The sequence below is a fragment of the Lissotriton vulgaris genome, chromosome 3_1 (genome assembly GCF_964263255.1).
Source record: "Lissotriton vulgaris chromosome 3_1, aLisVul1.2, whole genome shotgun sequence".
Classification (NCBI taxonomy): Eukaryota; Metazoa; Chordata; class Amphibia; order Caudata; family Salamandridae; genus Lissotriton; species Lissotriton vulgaris.
In genome coordinates, this window is record NC_141689.1 from 1,958,820,705 (window position 1) to 1,958,846,895 (window position 26,191).

The 26,191-nt window shown below is 44.2% G+C and overlaps 1 protein-coding gene across 1 annotated transcript in view; it reads left to right on the forward strand.

The window, feature by feature from the left end:
• SAP30 (Sin3A associated protein 30) overlaps nucleotides 1–26,191 on the forward strand; it is a 228,222-nt gene that overhangs the window by 145,856 nt on the left and 56,175 nt on the right. Inside the window, exon 3 of the mRNA XM_086962437.1 lies at nucleotides 14,449–14,547. Coding sequence (XP_086818563.1) covers nucleotides 14,449–14,547 — 99 coding nt within the window. The remainder of the gene's footprint in view (nucleotides 1–14,448; nucleotides 14,548–26,191) is intronic.

Consider the following 26,191-nt stretch of genomic DNA (forward strand, 5'->3'; position numbering starts at 1 on the left):
AGTGTCTGGTTTTACTTTAGACAGGCAAAAGTTTGCCCTCGTTCGCTTACGTCACAGTTACATTACCCCCCTTACAAGAAAAACAAACTGCCTAGCACCTATAGTATCTCAAAGAACCATCTATCTTTTCTCTCCACAGTTGAGTGAAATATCATCTTTTAGAGCAGTTTGTTGTGGCTCCAATCGTCAGTATGTTGTGGGAGATTTGCACCTTTTTGGTGAGCTCCATTTGGTGAGCAGATTTTGAAAATGTTTGGTATTGATAGGTTAAGAGGTTGCTGCCTACCACCGAATGACCAGAGCATCATATCAGAATTTCTCTTAAGCTCACACAAACTAGTTCTGGGTACGAGGACATTCTAAATCCAGGCAAATCCCATAGTTTCTTTGCATCTCCACACAGAGGAGGCCAAAGTAATTAACACATGGGACCATCATTCCCAGTGATTTGTTTCTGTGTGAGTCATTTGAAAAAAGAGAAGCTGTTTTTGCAGTTTTGTGAGAAACTAATATTTTCTGCTTGCTTTTGTATCTAGTCAATCAGGGTGAAGTAGTTTTGCCTCAAGACCAAGATATCTGTAGATGGCAAGCTTAGAAAAATCGTTGAAATAAATTGTTACTGGACTTGAAAGTCTAGCATCTTTACGTATCTACTTGACTTTAAACAAATGTAGAGTAGCCCTGAATTTTACATTGTTTTTGTCATTAAAATAGAAGCAGCAGTGTGCAGAGAACAACTGCCAGTTCAATTAATTTTAACCTGTTGAGGCTTGTCAATAATCGGACATTCATTTCCAGCCACACATAACTTACAACAGTGACTTAGTATCCCTACTTTATACGGTGGGGCCAACACCAAATCACAAAACTATTTGTATTGAAAACTGCATATCGGCGGTCAGAGTATATTGTGCAGCCCAGTTAATTTCAACAACTCCGCAGCATTGAAGATAGCGCCCCATCGAACCCCATTCTCTTTAACAATTGATGACCAGGCCTATACCACACAGCAGCGATGTCACATAATGTTGCCTACATTTTGATTAATTGGAAAGCCATTGACCCCATCATTACCAGTATTTGGCTTTGCAACCCATCCATTTGTATACCATTTTTTCAGCTGCTGCACAAAAAGTCCATCTCCTTGTTCCGTTTGTGGGGAATGGGTGAGCGGAACCAATCTTGTCACCACAATCGGGCTCTCTTAGTTACTGTCAAGCGCATAACCACCATTATGTTTTGTGTCCTTGTGTTAGCTCATCCTTCAATAATCCTTAGCAGTGCAAATCTAAGGCCAGGCTTTAGTGGAGTGCCTATGTCAGTGATTTGTGTATTCTCCGCCAGTATCTTCTGAAGGCACAAATCACTTTTAATTCCAATTCTTTGTGAACCCCTAGTCTGATTCTTTCTCACATCTCAGACTTGTTTCTGAGTGCACCAGATGTCAAAGCTGCTTTGAAAAAAGACCTCCGTGCCTAATAATTTGGTTAAAAAACGCTATAAAATATGAGTGTGAGTATGGGTCATAATGCTTAGCCGGCAACACCTATCGACAGTAATGTTATAATATTTTTAGAGGTGTATCTTATCACGAAATGGTAATAGGACCTTTTGGGTTGCCTTATTGATACTCCTTTTAAATCTCCCATCTAATAATAACCAATATATAGCCTAAAGTTTAGAATCACAGACAAATAAGCTAGAGCAATAGTTTAGAATGTAAAATTTCCTAGCTTTTGTGAAGGAACATTTCAATTCTGTTAACGACACACAGATGAGGTAAGGACATGGAGATGAGGATTATGCATTCATTTATTGCCCAGCAGTCCAACCAATAAACGTTACATGTAATAATATAAGCTCTATACATTCTTAGAATCCTTGTAAACAGTAGTGTCATCAACATCTTGCCAGTCCAAAAAAAAAACAATCCCCAATAAAAGTACCCCTTCTTTTTTCATATCTCAGCTTTGGCAATAATCTCTTCTAATGTTGCTGAGAATTATGTATATGAGAGAACAAGAATTCGAGACTCCACTCTTAAACATCTTTCCAGTTACCCCAAACAATCCAGAATTATCAACATTGGTTCATTGCAAAACGACCCAGATAACTATTACGCTTGAACTGTAAAAACGTATCCAATACTACTTTGAAGTGCTCCCTGTTCTTAGTGGCAGTAGATCTTTCTGCGAGCTATGTGGGGTAATCCTCGCCTCCATGTCCTTATAAAATTTCTGAGCTTTCATTAAGGAAAGTTTTTTAATTCTTTTATCATGTCTTGAGGCTCAAATTATACAAGTTTAAAACTTGCTGACTAGCAGCGATACCACCCATCTGGCTTAAAGCAGAACTTACTTAAAGGAGAGCATGAGGACCAGTCTGCTACGTTGAAAATATTTTCAAAGTGCCCCTCCCAAAGAAAGCACTTTCTATGACATGTTCCATCTTGCCAAATGTGCTTTATGTTAATGCCAGTCTCTCTCATGACTAAAAAGACCCACCTTGCTATTGTGGGGCATCACACAGATTTAGAAGGTTTCTTGATTGCATTTAATAGTTGTCTAGTGCCTGGATGTCTTAACTTTTTTCTCATGGCCCATACCTATTCTAAATTGCTCATTTTGGGTGATTTTAATCTATGGCTGGATGGAAATTTGGATTCAGGATATAATAACCTCATTCAGTCCTGTGGTAGCCTGAATCTATATCAGTGGGTTACAGAGGCTACCCATGTGGGGGGGGGGAGGGGGGGGGGGGGGGGGAATATACTGGATTTGTTTTTTTCCAAGGAACGAGCCTTGAAAGTTCTCCCGGTCGGCAGGTCTGACCACTATCTGGTCAAGTTTCGTGCTGATATTCCCAGGAGGATGCGGTCAGGTACGAGGGGGACAAGGAATTTCAGGAGCAGAGACTGGAAGGGACTCCTTAAGGGAAAGACCGCATCATCCCCTATCTTCTCATTTGGAGAAGATTTTAACAATGAGAAGAATGTGGAAGATAACTATGCAACATTTTGTGATCAGATTAAGTCAAGGCTTGATCAGGCCGCGCCTATGAAAAGTTGTACGCTGACTGGTAGATCCTCAGCTTGTTGGTACAATGAACATCTTAAATCTCTTAAATTGATTTGTAGACCGGCTGAGAGGAAATGGAGGCAGCAATACTCTGACGAGGACAAATCTGCCTGGAAATTCACAATAGTGAATTATAGGAGGGGAATCGGCCTGGCGAAATCTGAATACTTTGCGGGCATCATCCTGAAGTCTAAGAACTGTACTAGAAGTATTTTTAAAATAGTGAAGGATATTACTATTCCTGAGTGTGTGCAAACTAAGATCGTGCCTACTCAGGCTCTTTCTGATGGTCTGGCGGCTTTTTTGAGGGAGAAAATCAATAAGATCAGTGCTGGACTGTCAGTGGACAATACTACCGAAAAGGAGGTTTCTAATTGCAGAATGGACAGGTTGAGGACTGGGGCTGAGACTGCTGTTTTGACTTCTTTGAACCATTTTGGGCACCCACGGAGGAGATTTTAACCGAATCGCCTTGGGTGTGTTATCTGGCTCCCCTCTAGACCCTCTCCCACATAAAATCTAGAAGGAACTGGGTTCTAAACTTTTCCCCGCTCTCCGGCAGATTTGTAATAGCTCCTTTACTTCAGGATCTGTACCAGCTTGTTGGAAACAGGCTGTTGTTACTCCACTTTTGAAAAAAGTGACACTTGATCCCACCTGTGCAAGTAACTACAGACCTATTTCTCTTTTACCCTATCCGGTTAAGATCATTGAGCGAAAAGTCAGCAGGACTTTGTCTCAGTTCCTTGAGTCAAACACCAGGCTAGATGGCGTGCAATTTGGTTTTCGTCCTGGACATGGAACTGAGACTGCACTGGTGACCGTGTTGGATGATCTCCGATTGCAAGCGGACAGTGGAAATTCTGGCATTCTTATTTTGCTTGACCTGTTCTCCACTTTTGACAAAGTTAACCATGGAATCCTGCTGACCAGACCCAGAGAGACTGGAGTTTCAGGCACGGCCCTCAACTGCTTCCGGTCTTACCTATCTGACAGAGGTCAGGCGGTCTCGCTCCCTCCATTTCAATCCGAGTTCTCCGAAGTTCACCATGGTGTCCCTCAAGGATCGGCAATCAGTCCGATATTGTTTAATATCTATATGAAACCATTGATAGATATTATAAATACTCTTGGTGTAAAATTGGTGAACTATGATCATGATATGCAGCTTTTCTTCTCCATGGAGGGCAGCTAGTCCATATCCCTGGAGACTTTCCGTGCTTGTATGCAGGATACTGCACGCTGGTTAAAGGCAAACTCCCTACAATTCAATTCGGATAAGACTGAAGTCTTATATTGTGCTGCTGGGAAAGTCCCCTCCCTATTTCCTGACCAGTTTGGGCCTCCGTCAACAACCCCCGCCCCTGCTCCCGCTAAGTCAGTACGTAATTTGGGAGTTCTGCGTGATGCTAATCTGAATTAAGAAGGACAGGTAAATAAAGTGGTGGGGAGTCGCTTTTCTCTCATTAGAGTACTGAGGAAGATCCTCCCGCTGCTGCCCGTCACGGCCAGAGCCCTGGTAGTTGGAAGCATTATCTTAAGTAGGCTAGATTATTGCAATGCCCTACTATTGGAGTTTCCAATGTTCTTGATTGAATGTCTTCAAAGAGTGCAAACCTTCGCGGCCAAACTGGCCTTGATGAAGCCACGTCGCTCGCCGGGTTCTTTGGCCCTTGCAGAGCTGCACTGGCTGCCAATACTACAAAGAATTCAGTTTAAATCCCTTTTTATAGTTTTCAAAAGCCCTTCATGGTTCAGGGTCTAAGCCCCTACAGGAGAAATTCACCTGCTACATTCAAACGAGGTGTCTACGCTCATCTTTTGCCCACCTGATGCGTGTTTCTAGATTCCACAGAGTGAAGTCAGGCGAAGAGCGTTCAGCACTTCCGCCGCAAGGCTCTGGAATAAACTTCCATTAGAAATTAGACAGTCTCAGGACCTCCTGCACTTCAGGAAGGTAAACTTGTCTGTTTCCCAGATTTTAGTCCTGCGGTTGGGAGAACGCTCATGCAAATCCACCTATTTCCATCTGGGGGTGTTGATGTCACGTATGCTAGCGCTAAGGTACCCGTTGGGTGAAAGTTGCGCTCTACAAATTCGCTACACAATACAATGTCCTCTTAGAACCTTAAACATTTCACCACATGTTTTGGATTATCAAGAAAAGTCAGACAATGGGCTGTTTTGGTATTACATTGGGTTCTTCGTTTTTCTTCACACAGGAAAGGTAACCCCTTCTGCTGCAAACGTCCTAGCTGATATGTCTAATGTCCCTACATCGAAGACTCTTTTACAGGAGATAAGGCATACCAACATTGCTAACTTAACCAATTTATATTCAGAAAGGAAATTTCAGGTATCAGGCCAAGACTTCAGGAGGTGTCATACGAAATTCATGTCCTTGAGGTGTGTGTATTTCTGTCCTGGGGGAACCGACAGGCTGACTTGACCTGAATAGTCTAACTGTTCACTTTCAGGTAGTCCACCAAGAAATAGCTGATCTACAGGCATTGATGGTTTTATAATCCAAGTCTTTGCTGGCCAAATCGAACAGGAAATTTAAGATGTTCACTACATTTGGACCCTCAGGATCCAGATTCCTTCCCAGCCAACAGCATGACCATCTGCCCCATGCTGCACCTATGCTTTTATCAGTGGCCTCAGACAATCCCTATTTGATGTGGGTTGAAACCTGCTTTAAAAGTCCCAGGAGGTCCCATCGACTCTGGTAATTTTCCATGCCATCATCCAAAGTGAGCCTTCCAGAATCAAAGGCAGTGACCTAATAGGACATCTTTCAGGAGGTCTGAAGCTGGGGAAAAAGGACTAGAAAATGAGAGGAAATTTTCAGAAGAACGGGACCCCACACTTCCGACCTCCATACCGGCGCCATCAGAATCAAGCTAACTTTCTATCTTCCAACTTGAGTCGTAAGTCTCTTGATCATAGAGAAGGAGGGGAATGTGCCTAAAAATTGGACTCCAGTCCTAGTAAAATAACTTTTAGCCTCACCCAAAGTAACTCTAACTGGAAAAAACATGGAAAGCCATGGAAGTTGATAGTCGAGGCAAAAAGATGTACCTGGCATGGAGCCCACTTGTCCATTATCTATGGAAACGCTCTGGGTCCAATCTCCACTCTCTGAAGTCCTACAGTTTCTTGAGTTCCAGCCTTCTACTAGATTTGGTCTTCCTGGGAGATACTCTGATGTGAATGACATTTTCTGTCCCAGACAGAAGTGTGAAAACTATTTGACCAGCTCCACCAAGGCCCTCAACGTTGTCCCTTCTCACCTGTTGATGTAACATACTGTCAATATATTGTCCATCTTTAACAGAATGCAACAAGAGACCTTGTCCTTTGTGAGGAATTTCAAAATAAAGTATCCCGCAAGTAGCTCAAGAAAGTTTATGTGCATAGTTTGTTCCTGCTCTAACCATGATACTCCTATGGTTATAGTCCCACAGCAGGCTCCCCCAACCTAAAGGACTTGCATCAATTTCTAGGATAAGGTCTGATGCGGATCCAAAAATGGCAATGCCATTCCAGGCCTGTATATGATCCAGCCACCCCTGAAACTCTATCCTGGCTTCTTCTATCAGATCTACTTCCTCTGCATATGATAGATCTTTTCTGAGGTGCGCTTCTTTGGGCCTCTACAGTGCCTGATAATTGATAGGTCTCGAGAATATGGATGTATCAATGAGGCTAAATAGACTTAGCAATCTGGCAAGAAGTCTCAGCAAGACATGCCTCCTTTGTTGTGTCCTCCTCCGTTCCTTCCTTCCTTATGATTGCCATCTTCCTTTGCAGAAGCCTTAGATTTTGCTGGGTCGAATCTATCAAAAAGCCTACAAAGACTGCTGTTTGGGTTGGGATATTGTAATGTAATGATGTCTTGTAAAGCGCATGAATCACCCCACATGGGGTATCTCCGCGCTGTAGACCGCTGGGGAACCCGTCCTGGCTTTCCCTGTGAGATGGTCCCTGCTGGGTATCTCCAAGGTGAAACCAGGCATCCCTGGCGTATGTGGGGGCCGTTGTGGAGATGAGGCAAGCTAATGCCCAGAGTTGCAGAGTGTGATCCCTGGTTAGAGTAGGCACCGAGGCGAGAATTATCAGGTCCGCTGACCCTGGTCCACGACCCTGCCGCGTCGGGAATTTAACCCTGGTCCCGGGCCGTCCTCTGCTTCCGGGTCTGCCACCTCTAACCAGTGAGCCACACCACTCCACAATTTTCTCTGACCTTTCCACACCAATCCACATACTCTCTGACCTTTCCTCGTTGATAACACATCTAAGTCCCTTCAGAAAGTACACTGTTTTGTCCAATTCTTTATATGCCAGTAGGAAAATGTCTCGATAGTCTATAAACCTGATGCCACTGGATCTTGGAAGGCCTGTGGCTGGTTTCAACACCTTGGTGAACCACCATGAGTGCAAAAAGGCCTGAAGGTTAGAGCCCTGAACTTAAGCTTCTATTGTTTCCAGTTGAATTAGAGGAACCGCCTATGGGAAGCAAGGATTGGGATTGTGAAGTATGTAACCTTCAATTCCAATCAGTTATCAGACAGCAAAATGTCTATCAGAAGTTGCATCCCTTCTATTTTGAAGTGGCGATAAACTAGCCAGATTTTGAATCTGTTTGAATCTGCACATCTCCTGCCCCGTAGGCTGGCAGCGCGCACTTTCAGTTTCCCTCCCCCGTCGGCTCCGCGGAGCCAGCTTGTTTAGTTAAGTAGTATCAAGATTTAAAGTTTGTGAAACGCAAAGGAGTGAGTGATGATCTACAGATGTTTACATGTGATTTGTAATGTTCCCCTATAAGAAGCAAGAGCCTGGCAAAATAGCAGATAGAAAAAGCAACAGAGATAGTGAGACTCCCACTAGATGATGCTAACCTATTAAGCCTGGGAATAGTTGTTGTTTAACTTCAGAGCTCAGCGCAGCGCTTTCTCTATAGTCTAGTAACAACCATGAGAGGGACACATTCCTTTCAAAAAGTAGATTGTTGCTGAAGTTTTCAGCACCTGGGAATGGAAAATTGTATTTCTTTGGCAGATTCTAAACAGCGGGTAGTTAAGTTGAAAGCGTTGCTCCATTTCTGTTTTTAAAACTGGTCCGTTGGCGAGCATGATACTCTGAAGGACCTACTCGGATCCATGTTAATTCAACTACATTAATTACTGTGCGTCCCGTGAGAGCAGCTGTTCACTGCGTTGCCAGTTTTTCGCGTATAAAGCGCGGATTTGCTTTGCCTGTTTTACATCGTAAGTGCGAAATAAGAACATGGTTAAAGACAACATTTGCCATTTCCAGGACAAATAAATAAAATATGCTATCGCTGTTACATCACAATCACGCTTCATCTCCTTGCTTATGAGGAGTGCCTGCACTTACAAGAATATGTGTGATTTGGAGCTCCTCTGCTGAATGGAATTGACATAACATTCTATCTGAAACCAGGTAATCATCTGCAAGTCCTGTTCATCTCCCATAATATCTTAACATTTGTGAAGAAAGACTGTCAATCCTCACCCCACCCCCCTCCATGGTGTGCATGCCGACCATGAAGGATTCAAATATTCATATGAAAAGTGTGCTAAAGAAATCTCTATGTTGGATGAAAGACTTTGCACAACAATTATGCGTATCATCGTTCTGTAGGTGACATAATTGTAATGGTGGGACCCTAGTTGCTCTTTAGGTCTCGCGACCTATCAATGCGCGCAAGCGCATTGAGCAGAGCGAGAATTCAAGTGCTCAAAATGCTTGTGAAACCAAGGGTTTCGTTTGTGCGGTTTTCTTTGAGTTCACGTGAATCACGTGACCAAACAAGCACGCGCATCAGCCTCCCTCCCTCCCTCGTAATTGCATTTTTTTCACGGCCGCACAGCACATCAAAGGGCTTCTCCCAGCGTCTGCTGTGCGGCTTCTCCTCCCCTAATTATTCATGGCTGGCCGGTGGCCGGCCGTACTTTCAGTTTCCCTGCCGCTCTTTTTTGCACACTCAACTTTCAACATTATCAGCAACACAGGCGCCATGCTTAATAATTCAACAGGCGCCCGCATGACTTGATGACATGCCCGCATGACTTGATGACATTGCAATCCTTGTTATTGTGTACACTTATTACTAACGTGCATGTACTGTCCAAATCTGTTAATTTATGAGAATTTAGCGGTCTCTTTTTTTTTTTCTCTTTCTGTTGTGCTTTTTTGATGATTGTAATTATCGGCGCAGCGTCTGTGTCGTGCTTCATGTCAAATCAGGGCCACGGACTTCAGTTATTAGTCGCACCGTTGGTGTCCGAATTTCATCTGACGGTGAAACAAAGAGGGCGGGTTTCCTGGGGGGTTTGCGGCAGAGGGCCTGTGTTCCGTTGGATAAGGGGCACCACCAGCTAGATAAATGGGCCATTTTAAGCACAGCCCTAAATGAAACTCCTTACTAATCCGAACATAATGTTTGATACTTTATGTAGCAATTAATCCGCGAAGCCAGGGGGGCGTCAATAACATACGTTACTATTACCCGCGATAGTACTCATTTTATTGACCTCGGAAGGAGACAGTTTGAGTCGGTTGGCAGCTCTGACCGTTAAGCCACATGTCCCCCAGCTGTGCCACTCCCTCTACACTCTTCACTCCTGGCCATTAGTAATTATCAACACTTGCCCTACATCTCCACTCTTCATTTCCAGAGGCATCCCCTACTCCTCCCTCTTACATCACCCGTCCTTACTAGAAGCTTCATCCCCAATCCCTCCCCCCACACATGAGAACACGATCCTCATTGTTACGTACTGTAGCACTCCCTACACACTGTCTCCTCGACATCACATCCTTACTTACAGCTGCACCGCTCCCCTGGTACATCTCCTATCTCATCGCCCCTCTGGGCCCACTCCCTTACAGCTGTTGAGTCGTCACTACTCATCTTCTCTCCAATTCACCACGCATGCGCATAACTCACGGTTTGCCAGTGTGCCTTTTACTAACTGTACCAGGATTTACACCTCCTAGCATCTCCTAATGCAAACATCCTTAAAGACATTACTGCAGTCTGCATTTACTCACATCGTGTGCACTACAAACACGACCGTCTAAATTAATCCCCCAAATTAAGAACAGACAGATTTTCACTCTCCTTACAATTCAATTTTTCAATTCATTACATAAGCCATCTGCTTCAAAAGACATATCGACCCGCACCCTAATAATACTGGCCCCCTGAGGCTCCTCTTGCAAGAACTTAAAAGCACCCCCACCTTCGTCCACCGAAGAGAATAGCTCATGTACGTGTGCAAAAGGAACACGGAGATGTGAACTACAAGGAGTTCACTTTCTTGTAAGATTTCGTTAACATTATTTAAAGGAAAGACGGACCCCCGGTCTAATTGCATGTTTACATAAATGTCCATAACTCAATAACACTGATTAAACAAAATATATACAGTTAAAACATGTAAAAGCAGCAATCAAACTCTCTCAAGCCCCAAAAAAACCATACTCGCACATATACATATATATTGTTACACACTGTCACCACATCATCACTCAGGGACACCACCACACTACTCAGGGACACCACCACACTACTCAGGGACACCACCACACCACTCAGGGACACCACCACACCACTCGGGGACACCACCACACCACTCGGGGACACCACCACACCACTCGGGGACACCACCACACCACTCAGGGACACCACCACACCACTCAGGGACACCACCACACCACTCAGGGACACCACCACACCACTCAGGGACACCACCACACCACTCAGGGACACCACCACACCACTCGGGGACACCACCACACCACTCGGGGACACCACCACACCACTCAGGGACACCACCACACCACTCAGGGACACCACCACACTACTCAGGGACACCACCACACTACTCTGGGACACCACCACACTACTCTGGGACACCACCACATGTATGTATGTATTTTTGCTTATATAGCGCACAGCTACCCACTCACGGACACTACCACATCACTCTGGGACACCACCACATCACTCTGGGACACCACCACATCACTCTGGGACACCACCACATCACTCTGGGACTCCACCACATCACTCTAATACACCACCACATCACTCAGCACCATAACAGCATCACTCAGCACCACAACAGCACTGTCCTTGCTGGCTAACAACAAGCATTCCCATAGCCAATAGGACTCGCATTAGGAAAGTGTAAGCTATTGGCTTTGTAAATAACAATGCTATTAATTTATATATTTTCAGTGCCAACACATATTAAAAAAATAATTGTCATTTACAATACCAATAGCCCACACTTTCCTAATGCGAGACCTATTGGCAACGCCAGTGCTTGTTGTGTGTTGAAGCTGTTTTGTATCCAAGAGTGCCGTCATGTCTTCAGGATTGTTCAGACGGTGGCTGATGAGTAAAATGTTGACTAGGGCAGTGGTACTAAGCTCATTATTGGTTTGTGGGTCAGGCAGTCCCCCTTTTCTGTTGCTTTTTATGCAGTCTTTAGCTGAACTGCTGCCTGAACCAATTCAGTACGTAGCTATATGGCAGCTGAGCTGTCACCCTCACTCCATATGCAGATCAAGTGTAATTTTTGGGGGGAAAAGCAGCTTTACCTGCATTAAGAGTGACAAACTCTCCACCCACCGGTCTGGGATAATCCCCACCCACCTCCCAAGATCCTTAGTGGCTTCAGCTTATTGTCTAAAACTGCCCATCAGCTTCAACCATGAGCAGAAAAGGTAAGGACCTGAATGGAAAGAGCTGAAGCTTTTTTTCATGAAAATGTCCCCTTCTTCCAAGGCCGGAGTGGGAATCTGAGCCTGGAGCAGAGAACTGCCTTCATGGGTTGGATGCTGGCCAAGTGTAATGTACGATCAGGTGAAGAACCTATGTGGCTTTGCTAATTATATGTATATGTGAGCATTCCCATGTTCATGTAAATGTATGTGTGTCTCTGCCCATATGTTAGTGAATAGAGTGTGTTTGAGTGTATGATGTTTCTGTGTTTGTGAGGGAATTTTGTATAGTATAATAGTGGCCTTGATAAATAATGGTGGCTTTGGAATAAAACAGCTCACCCTTGACACATTGTGGGTATTATTGACATAATGTTGGGAGTCAATACACAATGGAGCACATACGAGGCATACTAGTGCCTTATTTTGATACCCAATGCAATTTGGGCATGTTTTTCATACCCATAGCTATCCTAGCCACACATCCTTGATGAATTGTGGTTTTAATTGGGGTGATCATTGTATAATGCTGTTTCTGCTCTAATGCGGCCCATCAATGACTTTGTGGCATTACTGTGGCAGTACTGTCATAATTGTGACTAGCCATGGCTTAAAGGCTACACGGACATAAAGGTTCATATTGTCTTGACTTATTTGTGAGCCTCTCGGGAATAGTAGTGACCTGGGCACAATCATATAATTCCTGAAATGATTCTGTGTAGTCTTGGCATAATGGTGGTGTGATTCCCTCTCATATAAGGAACTTCTTTTCTATTTCATGATGGGCATCAACGTGTTGGCCAGTTGTACATGATTGTGCTTGATGAAAAGAACAAGCTAGTGTTTGTGGACAAATATGCAAATGAAAACCTAGTTTTCGAAACACAATTGGTGTTGTGTTTATGCAAATCACAAGATTTTATCTCTAAATATATGATATCAAATATTAAAAATAAGACTGGCTTGTTGATTGATGTTCAGGAACCAAGTGACTTTGTCTTAATTGTACCTAAAGCTGGCTTGTGAGGTCTTATTTGGGAAGGTTAGTTTTGATAATGTTTCTTTTGTCTCCCAGGGCACTCGTTTGGCTGTTTCATAACCCTTATGGAGGTATTTGATCATCTGTATTTAGAAATGTTGTGTATATCTATCATTGTTGCTGTCAGAGGTCAGAGCTTATAAGGTTGGTGTAACATGCCTCATGTCTGATTCCTTTAGGTCTCAAAGATGAGCGGTAGCACCGATGTAGGAGTTTGTAAGGGTTGTCTAGTGCTGCTATTTATGTCCTGTGAATATAAGATGTGCATATTGTTGGATTTTTACACCTTTTTCCTTCCAAGGAGATTCTCAGGCATGAACATATGATGTTGGAGACCCTTGAAACTAGCTTAGGTGGAAAAATGACAGGAAGCGGAAATAAGAGAATCAGATGTGCTGTATGCATTTTTTAAGTAATAGGTTATGGGAAATGGCAAATCTAATTTGTAAACCGCCTGTACTAGCTATATCTCCGACTTGTGTTTAGGGAAATTGCGCTGAAAAAGTTCAGTTCTGCCTTAATTTTTCACAGTTTTTGGGGTCATGTATACTCCAGCAGTAAGGCTTGGCTGGCACACCATTAGAGTATAGAAATATTTTAGTAGTGATCACTTAAATCATTTGAATTTTGTCAATTTATTTTAGAAAAACTTATTTCTCTGAATGAGGTACCACATAAAAAATGTCCATATTACCTACTACTTTTGGATGAAGTTATCTCTCTCATTTTGTGTGTTTAAAAGCAGTTATTTATTCCATTATTCTCTGATAGTTCAGCAACTGCCATTATGTGAGAAAATGTATTTATGTAAGAAGTAGATGGGGGATTGGCGGGTGGTAGTTGATGGTTGAAGTGCCAGTTGGATTTATGTTGCCATTGCCAAGCCAAATCATTATTGGAATATTCAAAATGATAGAATATGGAATCTTATCCTCGTGCTTGTTGTAGCTATAACACTTAGAATAAACTCTTAAGTCTCACTTAATTCCATCTCAGTACATTTAGAATAAACTCTTAAGTCCCACTTAATTCCATCTCAGTACATTTTTGGGACTTTACTCATAACAACATTAAAAAAAAGTGAAGGTTTGTGTTCAAAGAACATTATTCAGAAATACTGAATATTAGACTTCTGTGTCCATTGAATTCATAAAGCCACCTGAAAGAATAGAGTCTTGTGGAAGATTGTTAAATGTATCAATGTTATAGCTGAGAAAGAAACTTGCTTTTGAGTTCTGAATGTAACTAAAACCTTTGTGGCTTTATTTTGCTAATTAAATCCTGTTGAGGTGCAACATAGTCTCTTGTCTGCACCTTCACCAAAAACAGTTATGTGCATTCGGAAACTAAGTCACTTCAGACTTCTGCTCCACTATACCTCTTGGGTATTGTATTTTAGCATCAAATGAATGCTTGCTGGATACACTATATGAGTTTGTTAAGATATGCGTAATGTAAGCAGTCAAGATGAATGATGTGCAACGTAAATATGTCTTTCTGCATTCTGATTAACAATGGAGAAGTCCAGTGTGTTTCTGTTGAACAGTATTTTTTGTGTGCCCGTTGTTTTAGGTTGACTTATTTCAATTACAAGTGAACACACTGAGAAGATACAAAAGACATTTCAAGTTGCAAGCCAGACCAGGGCTGAACAAAGCGCAGCTTGTTGAAGTAAGTTTAATTTTACAAAAAAAATCTGATTTATTGAAAATGTCTATTAGTTATGAAGGACTCAAACCCTCTAGCAGCTAGCTAATATTTTCCAATTTGAAAGAGGAACACACATTTCAAAGAATTCACATTCTTTCTCTAGAAGCCATTCGAGTGACATTTCTTACCAACTGGTTTATATTTATTGGACTGATGATGTTACTAGTTGAAATTAATGATGGCTGGTGAAACGAATGTCGTGTTATAATGAATATGGCATGCATTGATGTAAACAACATGTTGAAGTTAATGACATGAAATTAATGCATACTGAAATTAATGATGCGCTTAAAATAATATGTTAAACATTGCAATGGATGACACACTTTGAAATTGATGACACGTTGAAATAAATTCGTCCATGTCTAAATGAAGCACATGTATGGAAGTAAACTCATTGAAATTAATCGGAAACCATGTGAGATAAACTTGATGTGCTGTGAAAGAAGGAAAGAGCACATTGAATTAAATATGATCTATATTTAATCAAATGACATGAAATGCTTTAAAATAATTTGTGCTGAAATTAATGTTACATGCACTCTAATGAGTATGAGCTGAAACTAATATACCAAACATTGATAAGACCATAGAACCGTTTTAAAGGACTATAGCAAACTTTGATAATATAAGGTCTGATATCTTCCAAAATGCACATGAACACACAGCATATAAGGAGCTTGTAGCACAAGAACATGCATAATGAGGAGCCTGGGTCACAGTTAATATGGGCCTTGGCATACAGACTTCGAGAGTTGAGCTTGAGGCACTTGCAGAGTGAGAGCCTTGGCCACACGGGCTAGCCCAATGAGCAAACTTTGATGTGTGAATATGCAGTGTGACTGTCGTGTAGTTCCTAATAATACATACGATCTGTGCGGTTAGACAACATAAACTAAGGGATTGGTGTCCAGAATGTTTCCAGACACCCCCAAATGATATGTTAGCCTTTAGACCAGCTAGTTCACAGAGCCACCATGAGCCCCCTAACCTTATAAAGGAGCAAATAGTTTCTGGCAAATATCGAACATGACACCCCTTGATCCTCCAGGGATCGTGGACAGTGTAGTACTTTTTGCTCAGTCAAACATACTCATTTAATCTCAGAGAGATACACAGATTAAACCATGTGGACGTTTTCAATAAGCATTTATTAAACCAGCGTCATTCTAGTATAAACATGTTTGCTGCGACAATCATTTGACAGAAACAGATGTATAAGATTACAAGCAAAAATCAAAATAGGGAGGGAAGAGGTAGTGCTTAAAAAGCGCTGGGGTGGATACACCGTCCTCCAGTCAATGGTATATTTAAACAACAAGATCCACCTCTAAAAGGTTTTCCTGTGAGCCAAGATATGACAGGCATACACAGTATTTGTTAAAATACCCCTCACACACCAAAAGGTCCCTTGGTGTCATGCTTCATCATCGGGGTCTTCCCGCCCCTCTGCGGGACGGGGCGTGCTACGAATAGCGACTACGCTGGAGCACTCAGATATTGTAAGTGCTATGTGAGGTGTATTGTTGTGAGTGTAAGTGTAAGTAGGGTCAAAAAGTGATAGGAAAAGTGAGGTTAAAAGAATACCTGGCCTTTTGAAAACAAAAAATTATTTATTACTCATAGGCTGGTATCGTTAAAAATTGGTGTGGCGGAGAAAAACACAGCTTGTCAATGAGCTAGTTCTCCTGATGGTGTCAACATGTTGGTCTGCAAGATAAAATTAGAGCACGTAAATATTTCATGCGCGCTTCCCAATGCGCATTTATGTAAGTCACCTGTGGAGAGAAAAGTATGGTGACATAGAAGGTGACTTTGCAATTATAGCGCGTCTCAATAATAAAGACACACTAAGGTGTTGTGACCTGTGAAAAGAAATACACTGCAGGACATAACAAACATATAACACTAAAAACACACACTCTATGTCGTGAAGATCTGTACTCAACAGTGATGGGCTGAAAAAAGGAAGGAGCAAAACCAATGTACATGGTAGTATATGTCCAATACATACTGAAATAAGTTGGAGACAATGCCCCATGAGCCGATCAGGAATGAGGGGTAAATGAAACTTCCATCTGTTGGTAAAGAGGGAACAGAAGGGGTATTCCAAGATTCAGTACCTTCCTGTTATACTGATGGTTAAAGATTCTCTCCACCCTAAAGCGGCTCTGCCGTACTCACTCCACCTCGAATTCTCCTCGCATCCTCACTCGTCCGCGGCTTCCGTGATGTGAGCCGGTGGAGCGGAGGATGGCTCTTTATTCTCGATTTCATTGAGTAATGGACAACACCTGTGTTGGCTTGGGTGTGGTTATTAGGCCTGTGGGAACTAGAGCGGCACCACGTGTATAATCACGCCACGTAGTGGTGGCCATCTTGGAACGGTATATAGTGGTGGCAAATAGTGGGGGCCATTTTGGAACGGTGTTAATGCTGTGAGATAGCGAAATTCATGAGCGCCATGTTTGGGAGAACTGGCGATTTTGTTAGAGAAAGGGATGATATTGTAAATCCCGAACCTTTTGACAGATTTGAATGGATTCTGGATGAATATTGTTAGATAATGGCTGTATTACTCACACAAGGGATTATTTAACGGGGTCACAAAATGTCTTTATTGTGTGCATGCGCCGGGCGGTGCATGCGTGGTTGCTGAGGATTATTTATCTTGATCGAGGTTTAAACATACACTTCTAAAGGAATATATATATTGCGAATATGTCTAAAAGACGATTTTTACTAAATACAGACATTCCGCATGCAGTGTTCCATGTGGCATGCAGGCATACATCCTTTTCGAAGTTTTTTTGTGCAGAGAGGTTGTATGAGGAAGAGGGTGAAGCTTAAGTTCGTCTATAGCATGCAGAATAATGCAAAATAATGCAGTTGTAAAGAGGTTATAAAAGGCCTGGAGGAGCATTACTGGCACAATTGGGACCAGGGTATATCATCGTTCAGCCCTGTAAGGTGTGTTCCTAAGCGAAACACCCAACGTTGTTCTTTTTCTAAGAGGTTTTTTTCAGATTTTATGGGTTCAATCACTGTCCAGTGAAGGTCCTGGGTGCTGTGGCCCATGGTTAAGTAATGGGTCGCCATCTTGGTTGTTGTCCTTTTGCAACGTATGTTGCTCTGGTGTTCCCCCTATGCGTATTTTTACTGGTCTTGAAGTCATTCCAATATACTCTTTAGCGCACGGGCAGGTGACCAGGTAGACAACATTGCGACTGTTGCAGTTTGTGAATGCCTGCATGCCACATGGAACACTGCATGCGGAATGTCTGTATTTAGTATCTGTCAAAAGGTTCGGGATTTACAATATCATCCCTTTCTCTAACAAAATCGCCAGTTCTCCCAACATGGCGCTCATGAATTTCGCAAACTCACAGCATTACCACCGTTCCCAAAATGGCCTCCACTATTTGCCAAGACTATATACCATTCCAAGATGGCCACCACTACTTGGCGTGATTATACAGCGTGGTGCCGCTCTAGTTCCCACGGGCCTAATAACCACACTCAAGCCAACACAGGTGTTGTGCATTACTCAATCAAATCGAGTATAAAGAGACATCCCCCACTCCACGGGCTCACATCACGGAAGCCGCGGACGAGGGAGGATGCGAGGTGAACTCGAGGTTGAGTGAGTATGGCATAGCCGCTTTAGGGTGGAGAGAATCTTTGACCATCAGTAAAACAGGAGGGTACTGAATCTTTGAATACCCCTTCTGTTCCCTCTTTACCAACAGATGGAAGTTTCATTTACCCCTCATTCCTGATCGGCTCATGGGGCTTTGTCTGTAACTTATTTCAGTATGTATTGGACATATACTACCATGCAGATTGGTTTTGCTCCTTTCTTTTTTCAGCCCATCACTGTTGAGTACAGATCTTCACGACATAGAGTGTGTGTTTTTAGTGTTATATGTTTGTTATGTCCTGTAGTGTCTTTCTTTTCACAGGTCACAGCACCTTAGTGTGTCTTTATTATTGAGACGGGCTATAATTGCAAAGTCACCTTATATGTCACCATACTTTTCTCTCCACAGGTGACTTATATAAATGCGCATTGGGAAGCGCGCATGAAATATTTACGTGCTCTAATTTTATCTTGCAGGCCCACGCATCAGTATTACTGTTTGGGCTCTATAACCTGTAAATTAATCGCATACCTCATAGGTATTACAATATCCGTTTCACCTGTATATACACATAACACACATTGATGGCAACATTAGTGAGTGATAGAGGGATCTGATCCCGTCCTGACGAAGAGGCAGGCAGCCTCGAAACATGTTGACACCATCAGGAGACCTAGCTCATTGACAAGCTGTGTTTTTCTCCGCCACACCAATTTTTAACGATACCAACCTATGAGTAATAAAGACTTTTTTGTTTTCAAAAGGCCAGGTATTCTTTTAACCTCACTTTTCCTATCACTTTTGACGCTACTTACACTCACAACAATACACCTCACATAGCACTTACAATATCTGAGTGCTCCAGCGAAGTCGCTAGTCGTAGCACGCCCGTCACGCAGCAGGGCGGGAAGACCCCGATGATGAAGCATGACACCAAGGGACCTTTTGGTGTGTGAGGGGTATTTTAACAAATACTGTGTATGCCTGTCATATCTTGGCTCACAGGAAAACCATTTAGAGGTGTATCTTGTTGTTTAAATATAAGATTACAAGCACCAACAGAGTAAATAAAACGTAGGTTCTACTGTGGTGCTAAAACAGTGACTATATGCAGGCATATAGATACATGACATTAATCAAGTGTACCTCTAAGATGCAAACACTTCCTATGTGTACCTAGAATGTATGTGGGTGTAAAGCCAAGAATCCTCTAAGAAAGAGCCAACCTCATTATCTGATGGGACAGAATGAAGGACCCCGTCTTGGTCTCGAGTTGGACACCCCGTAAGGGATGTGAGACCACTGCGTGTTGTAGCTTCTTCATTCTGGTACCTCGGTGTCTAATGTCCGCATGAAGCTTCTCTGCCTATCTAGTGTTGGTATGGGTCTTTTATACCATAAAGATAGCCTGGGGGTCCCTTACATAATCGATGTGTTGTAAGTGCGATTATGCAAATGAGCCTAGAACAATAAATGCAATTATGCAAAATAGTTCTTTCGCCCTAGGATGAGATGACCATGACATTTTACACAGAATATGTTCATGCTGTTACATACGTCATGTGCAGGAACTTTTCTAAGTATCCTCATGCACAATAAATGCGGCTAGTTTCCAAGAAACTGATCGACATTTATTAATCACAGAACTGGCTAAAAGGTCAGTGTTTTGCAGAGCAAGGTAGGGCAAATGTAGGTAAAAGGTCGTGTAGCTACCTAGGCCTAGATTGGGGTACATTTAGACACGTAATACCCACTGCTCATCTGAAGGACAGTAAAGTCAACTAACACTAAGATGGGCCTGTCTAAAAAGCATAAAAACCAATGTAAAAACATCTAAAGATGGGGTATATGAAAAAATGATGTTAATTTTTTTTTTTAAACTCTAGAAGTCCTCTAAATAGTCGATATACTGTTAGACCAACTGAGCACATCGAAAGCAATGTTTTAGTGTAGTTCCTATATTCCCAATAGGCTATGCGCATTGGAATAATGTACACTATAGATTTGACATAGGACTGAGGTCATATGTCTTTATCGAGTATATTAAACTTAATTGTGTGTGTGCCTGCTAACTCAGAGAGAAAATTACAAAAAACAATTTGATGGACAGAATGTAGATCAATGTCTTACATTCACCCCAGTACAAGGATCTGGGCCTAAATCCATCGTTTTTTGCACTCCACACCACCCTGGGTCAGATAATGGCATTATGCAAATCAGCTCTGACCCTGTGCCCCATGGGAACAGTCCAGTCCGAACTACAACAGCCATATCTTTCCCAGACCGGAATCAAGCATCCGAGGACCGGACCGGTTTCGAGGTAACACCTCTCATCAGCCCGGCTAGCTTGACTCCAGTGGTGTGGAGGCTCTGGGACCCACGTCTGAGCTACCCCAGTACACTCAGGGAGAAAATTACAAAAAACAATTTGATGGACAGAATGTAGATCAATGTCTTACATTCACCCCAGTACAAGGATCTGGGCCTAAATCCATCGTTTTTTGCACTCCACACCACCCTGGGTCAGATAATGGCATTATGCAAATCAGCTCTGACCCTGTGCCCCATGGGAACAGTCCAGTCCGAACTACAACAGCCATATCTTTCCCAGACCGGAATCAAGCATCCGAGGACCGGACCGGTTTCGAGGTAACACCTCTCATCAGCCCGGCTAGCTTGACTCCAGTGGTGTGGAGGCTCTGGGACCCACGTCTGAGCTACCCCAGTACACTCAGGGAGAAAATTACAAAAAACAATTTGATGGACAGAATGTAGATCAATGTCTTACATTCACCCCAGTACAAGGATCTGGGCCTAAATCCATCGTTTTTTGCACTCCACACCACCCTGGGTCAGATAATGGCATTATGCAAATCAGCTCTGACCCTGTGCCCCATGGGAACAGTCCAGTCCGAACTACAACAGCCATATCTTTCCCAGACCGGAATCAAGCATCCGAGGACCGGACCGGTTTCGAGGTAACACCTCTCATCAGCCCGGCTAGCTTGACTCCAGTGGTGTGGAGGCTCTGGGACCCACGTCTGAGCTACCCCAGTACACTCAGGGAGAAAATTACAAAAAACAATTTGATGGACAGAATGTAGATCAATGTCTTACATTCACCCCAGTACAAGGATCTGGGCCTAAATCCATCGTTTTTTGCACTCCACACCACCCTGGGTCAGATAATGGCATTATGCAAATCAGCTCTGACCCTGTGCCCCATGGGAACAGTCCAGTCCGAACTACAACAGCCATATCTTTCCCAGACCGGAATCAAGCATCCGAGGACCGGACCGGTTTCGAGGTAACACCTCTCATCAGCCCGGCTAGCTTGACTCCAGTGGTGTGGAGGCTCTGGGACCCACGTCTGAGCTACCCCAGTACACTCAGGGAGAAAATTACAAAAAACAATTTGATGGACAGAATGTAGATCAATGTCTTACATTCACCCCAGTACAAGGATCTGGGCCTAAATCCATCGTTTTTTGCACTCCACACCACCCTGGGTCAGATAATGGCATTATGCAAATCAGCTCTGACCCTGTGCCCCATGGGAACAGTCCAGTCCGAACTACAACAGCCATATCTTTCCCAGACCGGAATCAAGCATCCGAGGACCGGACCGGTTTCGAGGTAACACCTCTCATCAGCCCGGCTAGCTTGACTCCAGTGGTGTGGAGGCTCTGGGACCCACGTCTGAGCTACCCCAGTACACTCAGGGAGAAAATTACAAAAAACAATTTGATGGACAGAATGTAGATCAATGTCTTACATTCACCCCAGTACAAGGATCTGGGCCTAAATCCATCGTTTTTTGCACTCCACACCACCCTGGGTCAGATAATGGCATTATGCAAATCAGCTCTGACCCTGTGCCCCATGGGAACAGTCCAGTCCGAACTACAACAGCCATATCTTTCCCAGACCGGAATCAAGCATCCGAGGACCGGACCGGTTTCGAGGTAACACCTCTCATCAGCCCGGCTAGCTTGACTCCAGTGGTGTGGAGGCTCTGGGACCCACGTCTGAGCTACCCCAGTACACTCAGGGAGAAAATTACAAAAAACAATTTGATGGACAGAATGTAGATCAATGTCTTACATTCACCCCAGTACAAGGATCTGGGCCTAAATCCATCGTTTTTTGCACTCCACACCACCCTGGGTCAGATAATGGCATTATGCAAATCAGCTCTGACCCTGTGCCCCATGGGAACAGTCCAGTCCGAACTACAACAGCCATATCTTTCCCAGACCGGAATCAAGCATCCGAGGGCCGGACCGGTTTCGAGGTAACACCTCTCATCAGCCCGGCTAGCTTGACTCCAGTGGTGTGGAGGCTCTGGGACCCACGTCTGAGCTACCCCAGTACACTCAGGGAGAAAATTACAAAAAACAATTTGATGGACAGAATGTATATCAATGTCTTACATTCACCCCAGTACAAGGATCTGGGCCTAAATCCATCGTTTTTTGCACTCCACACCACCCTGGGTCAGATAATGGCATTATGCAAATCAGCTCTGACCCTGTGCCCCATGGGAACAGTCCAGTCCGAACTACAACAGCCATATCTTTCCCAGACCGGAATCAAGCATCCGAGGACCGGACCGGTTTCGAGGTAACACCTCATCAGCCCGGCTAGCTTGACTCCAGTGGTGTGGAGGCTCTGGGACCCACGTCTGAGCTACCCCAGTACACTCAGGGAGAAAATTACAAAAAACAATTTGATGGACAGAATGTAGATCAATGTCTTACATTCACCCCAGTACAAGGATCTGGGCCTAAATCCATCGTTTTTTGCACTCCACACCACCCTGGGTCAGATAATGGCATTATGCAAATCAGCTCTGACCCTGTGCCCCATGGGAACAGTCCAGTCCGAACTACAACAGCCATATCTTTCCCAGACCGGAATCAAGCATCCGAGGACCGGACCGGTTTCGAGGTAACACCTCTCATCAGCCCGGCTAGCTTGACTCCAGTGGTGTGGAGGCTCTGGGACCCACGTCTGAGCTACCCCAGTACACTCAGGGAGAAAATTACAAAAAACAATTTGATGGACAGAATGTAGATCAATGTCTTACATTCACCCCAGTACAAGGATCTGGGCCTAAATCCATCGTTTTTTGCACTCCACACCACCCTGGGTCAGATAATGGCATTATGCAAATCAGCTCTGACCCTGTGCCCCATGGGAACAGTCCAGTCCGAACTACAACAGCCATATCTTTCCCAGACCGGAATCAAGCATCCGAGGACCGGACCGGTTTCGAGGTAACACCTCTCATCAGCCCGGCTAGCTTGACTCCAGTGGTGTGGAGGCTCTGGGACCCACGTCTGAGCTACCCCAGTACACTCAGGGAGAAAATTACAAAAAACAATTTGATGGACAGAATGTAGATCAATGTCTTACATTCACCCCAGTACAAGGATCTGGGCCTAAATCCATCGTTTTTTGCACTCCACACCACCCTGGGTCAGATAATGGCATTATGCAAATCAGCTCTGACCCTGTGCCCCATGGGAACAGTCCAGTCCGAACTACAACAGCCATATCTTTCCCAGACCGGAATCAAGCATCCGAGGACCGGACCGGTTTCGAGGTAATCCCTCTCATCAGCCCGGCTAGCTTGACTCCAGTGGTGTGGAGGCTCTGGGACCCACGTCTGAGCTACCTCAGTACACTCAGGGAGAAAATTACAAAAAACAATTTGATGGACAGAATGTAGATCAATGTCTTACATTCACCCCAGTACAAGGATCTGGGCCTAAATCCATCGTTTTTTGCACTCCACACCACCCTGGGTCAGATAATGGCATTATGCAAATCAGCTCTGACCCTGTGCCCCATGGGAACAGTCCAGTCCGAACTACAACAGCCATATCTTTCCCAGACCGGAATCAAGCATCCGAGGACCGGACCGGTTTCGAGGTAACACCTCTCATCAGCCCGGCTAGCTTGACTCCAGTGGTGTGGAGGCTCTGGGACCCACGTCTGAGCTACCCCAGTACACTCAGGGAGAAAATTACAAAAAACAATTTGATGGACAGAATGTATATCAATGTCTTACATTCACCCCAGTACAAGGATCTGGGCCTAAATCCATCGTTTTTTGCACTCCACACCACCCTGGGTCAGATAATGGCATTATGCAAATCAGCTCTGACCCTGTGCCCCATGGGAACAGTCCAGTCCGAACTACAACAGCCATATCTTTCCCAGACTGGAATCAAGCATCCGAGGACCGGACCGGTTTCGAGGTAACACCTCTCATCAGCCCGGCTAGCTTGACTCCAGTGGTGTGGAGGCTCTGGGACCCACGTCTGAGCTACCCCAGTACACTCAGGGAGAAAATTACAAAAAACAATTTGATGGACAGAATGTAGATCAATGTCTTACATTCACCCCAGTACAAGGATCTGGGCCTAAATCCATCGTTTTTTGCACTCCACACCACCCTGGGTCAGATAATGGCATTATGCAAATCAGCTCTGACCCTGTGCCCCATGGGAACAGTCCAGTCCGAACTACAACAGCCATATCTTTCCCAGACCGGAATCAAGCATCCGAGGACCGGACCGGTTTCGAGGTAACACCTCTCATCAGCCCGGCTAGCTTGACTCCAGTGGTGTGGAGGCTCTGGGACCCACGTCTGAGCTACCCCAGTACACTCAGGGAGAAAATTACAAAAAACAATTTGATGGACAGAATGTAGATCAATGTCTTACATTCACCCCAGTACAAGGATCTGGGCCTAAATCCATCGTTTTTTGCACTCCACACCACCCTGGGTCAGATAATGGCATTATGCAAATCAGCTCTGACCCTGTGCCCCATGGGAACAGTCCAGTCCGAACTACAACAGCCATATCTTTCCCAGACCGGAATCAAGCATCCGAGGACCGGACCGGTTTCGAGGTAACACCTCTCATCAGCCCGGCTAGCTTGACTCCAGTGGTGTGGAGGCTCTGGGACCCACGTCTGAGCTACCCCAGTACACTCAGGGAGAAAATTACAAAAAACAATTTGATGGACAGAATGTAGATCAATGTCTTACATTCACCCCAGTACAAGGATCTGGGCCTAAATCCATCGTTTTTTGCACTCCACACCACCCTGGGTCAGATAATGGCATTATGCAAATCAGCTCTGACCCTGTGCCCCATGGGAACAGTCCAGTCCGAACTACAACAGCCATATCTTTCCCAGACCGGAATCAAGCATCCGAGGACCGGACCGGTTTCGAGGTAACACCTCTCATCAGCCCGGCTAGCTTGACTCCAGTGGTGTGGAGGCTCTGGGACCCACGTCTGAGCTACCCCAGTACACTCAGGGAGAAAATTACAAAAAACAATTTGATGGACAGAATGTAGATCAATGTCTTACATTCACCCCAGTACAAGGATCTGGGCCTAAATCCATCGTTTTTTGCACTCCACACCACCCTGGGTCAGATAATGGCATTATGCAAATCAGGTCTGACCCCGTGCCCCATGGGAACAGTCCAGTCCGAACTACAACAGCCATATCTTTCCCAGACCGGAATCAAGCATCCGAGGACCGGACCGGTTTCGAGGTAACACCTCTCATCAGCCCGGCTAGCTTGACTCCAGTGGTGTGGAGGCTCTGGGACCCACGTCTGAGCTACCCCAGTACACTCAGGGAGAAAATTACAAAAAACAATTTGATGGACAGAATGTAGATCAATGTCTTACATTCACCCCAGTACAAGGATCTGGGCCTAAATCCATCGTTTTTTGCACTCCACACCACCCTGGGTCAGATAATGGCATTATGCAAATCAGCTCTGACCCTGTGCCCCATGGGAACAGTCCAGTCCGAACTACAACAGCCATATCTTTCCCAGACCGGAATCAAGCATCCGAGGACCGGACCGGTTTCGAGGTAACACCTCTCATCAGCCCGGCTAGCTTGACTCCAGTGGTGTGGAGGCTCTG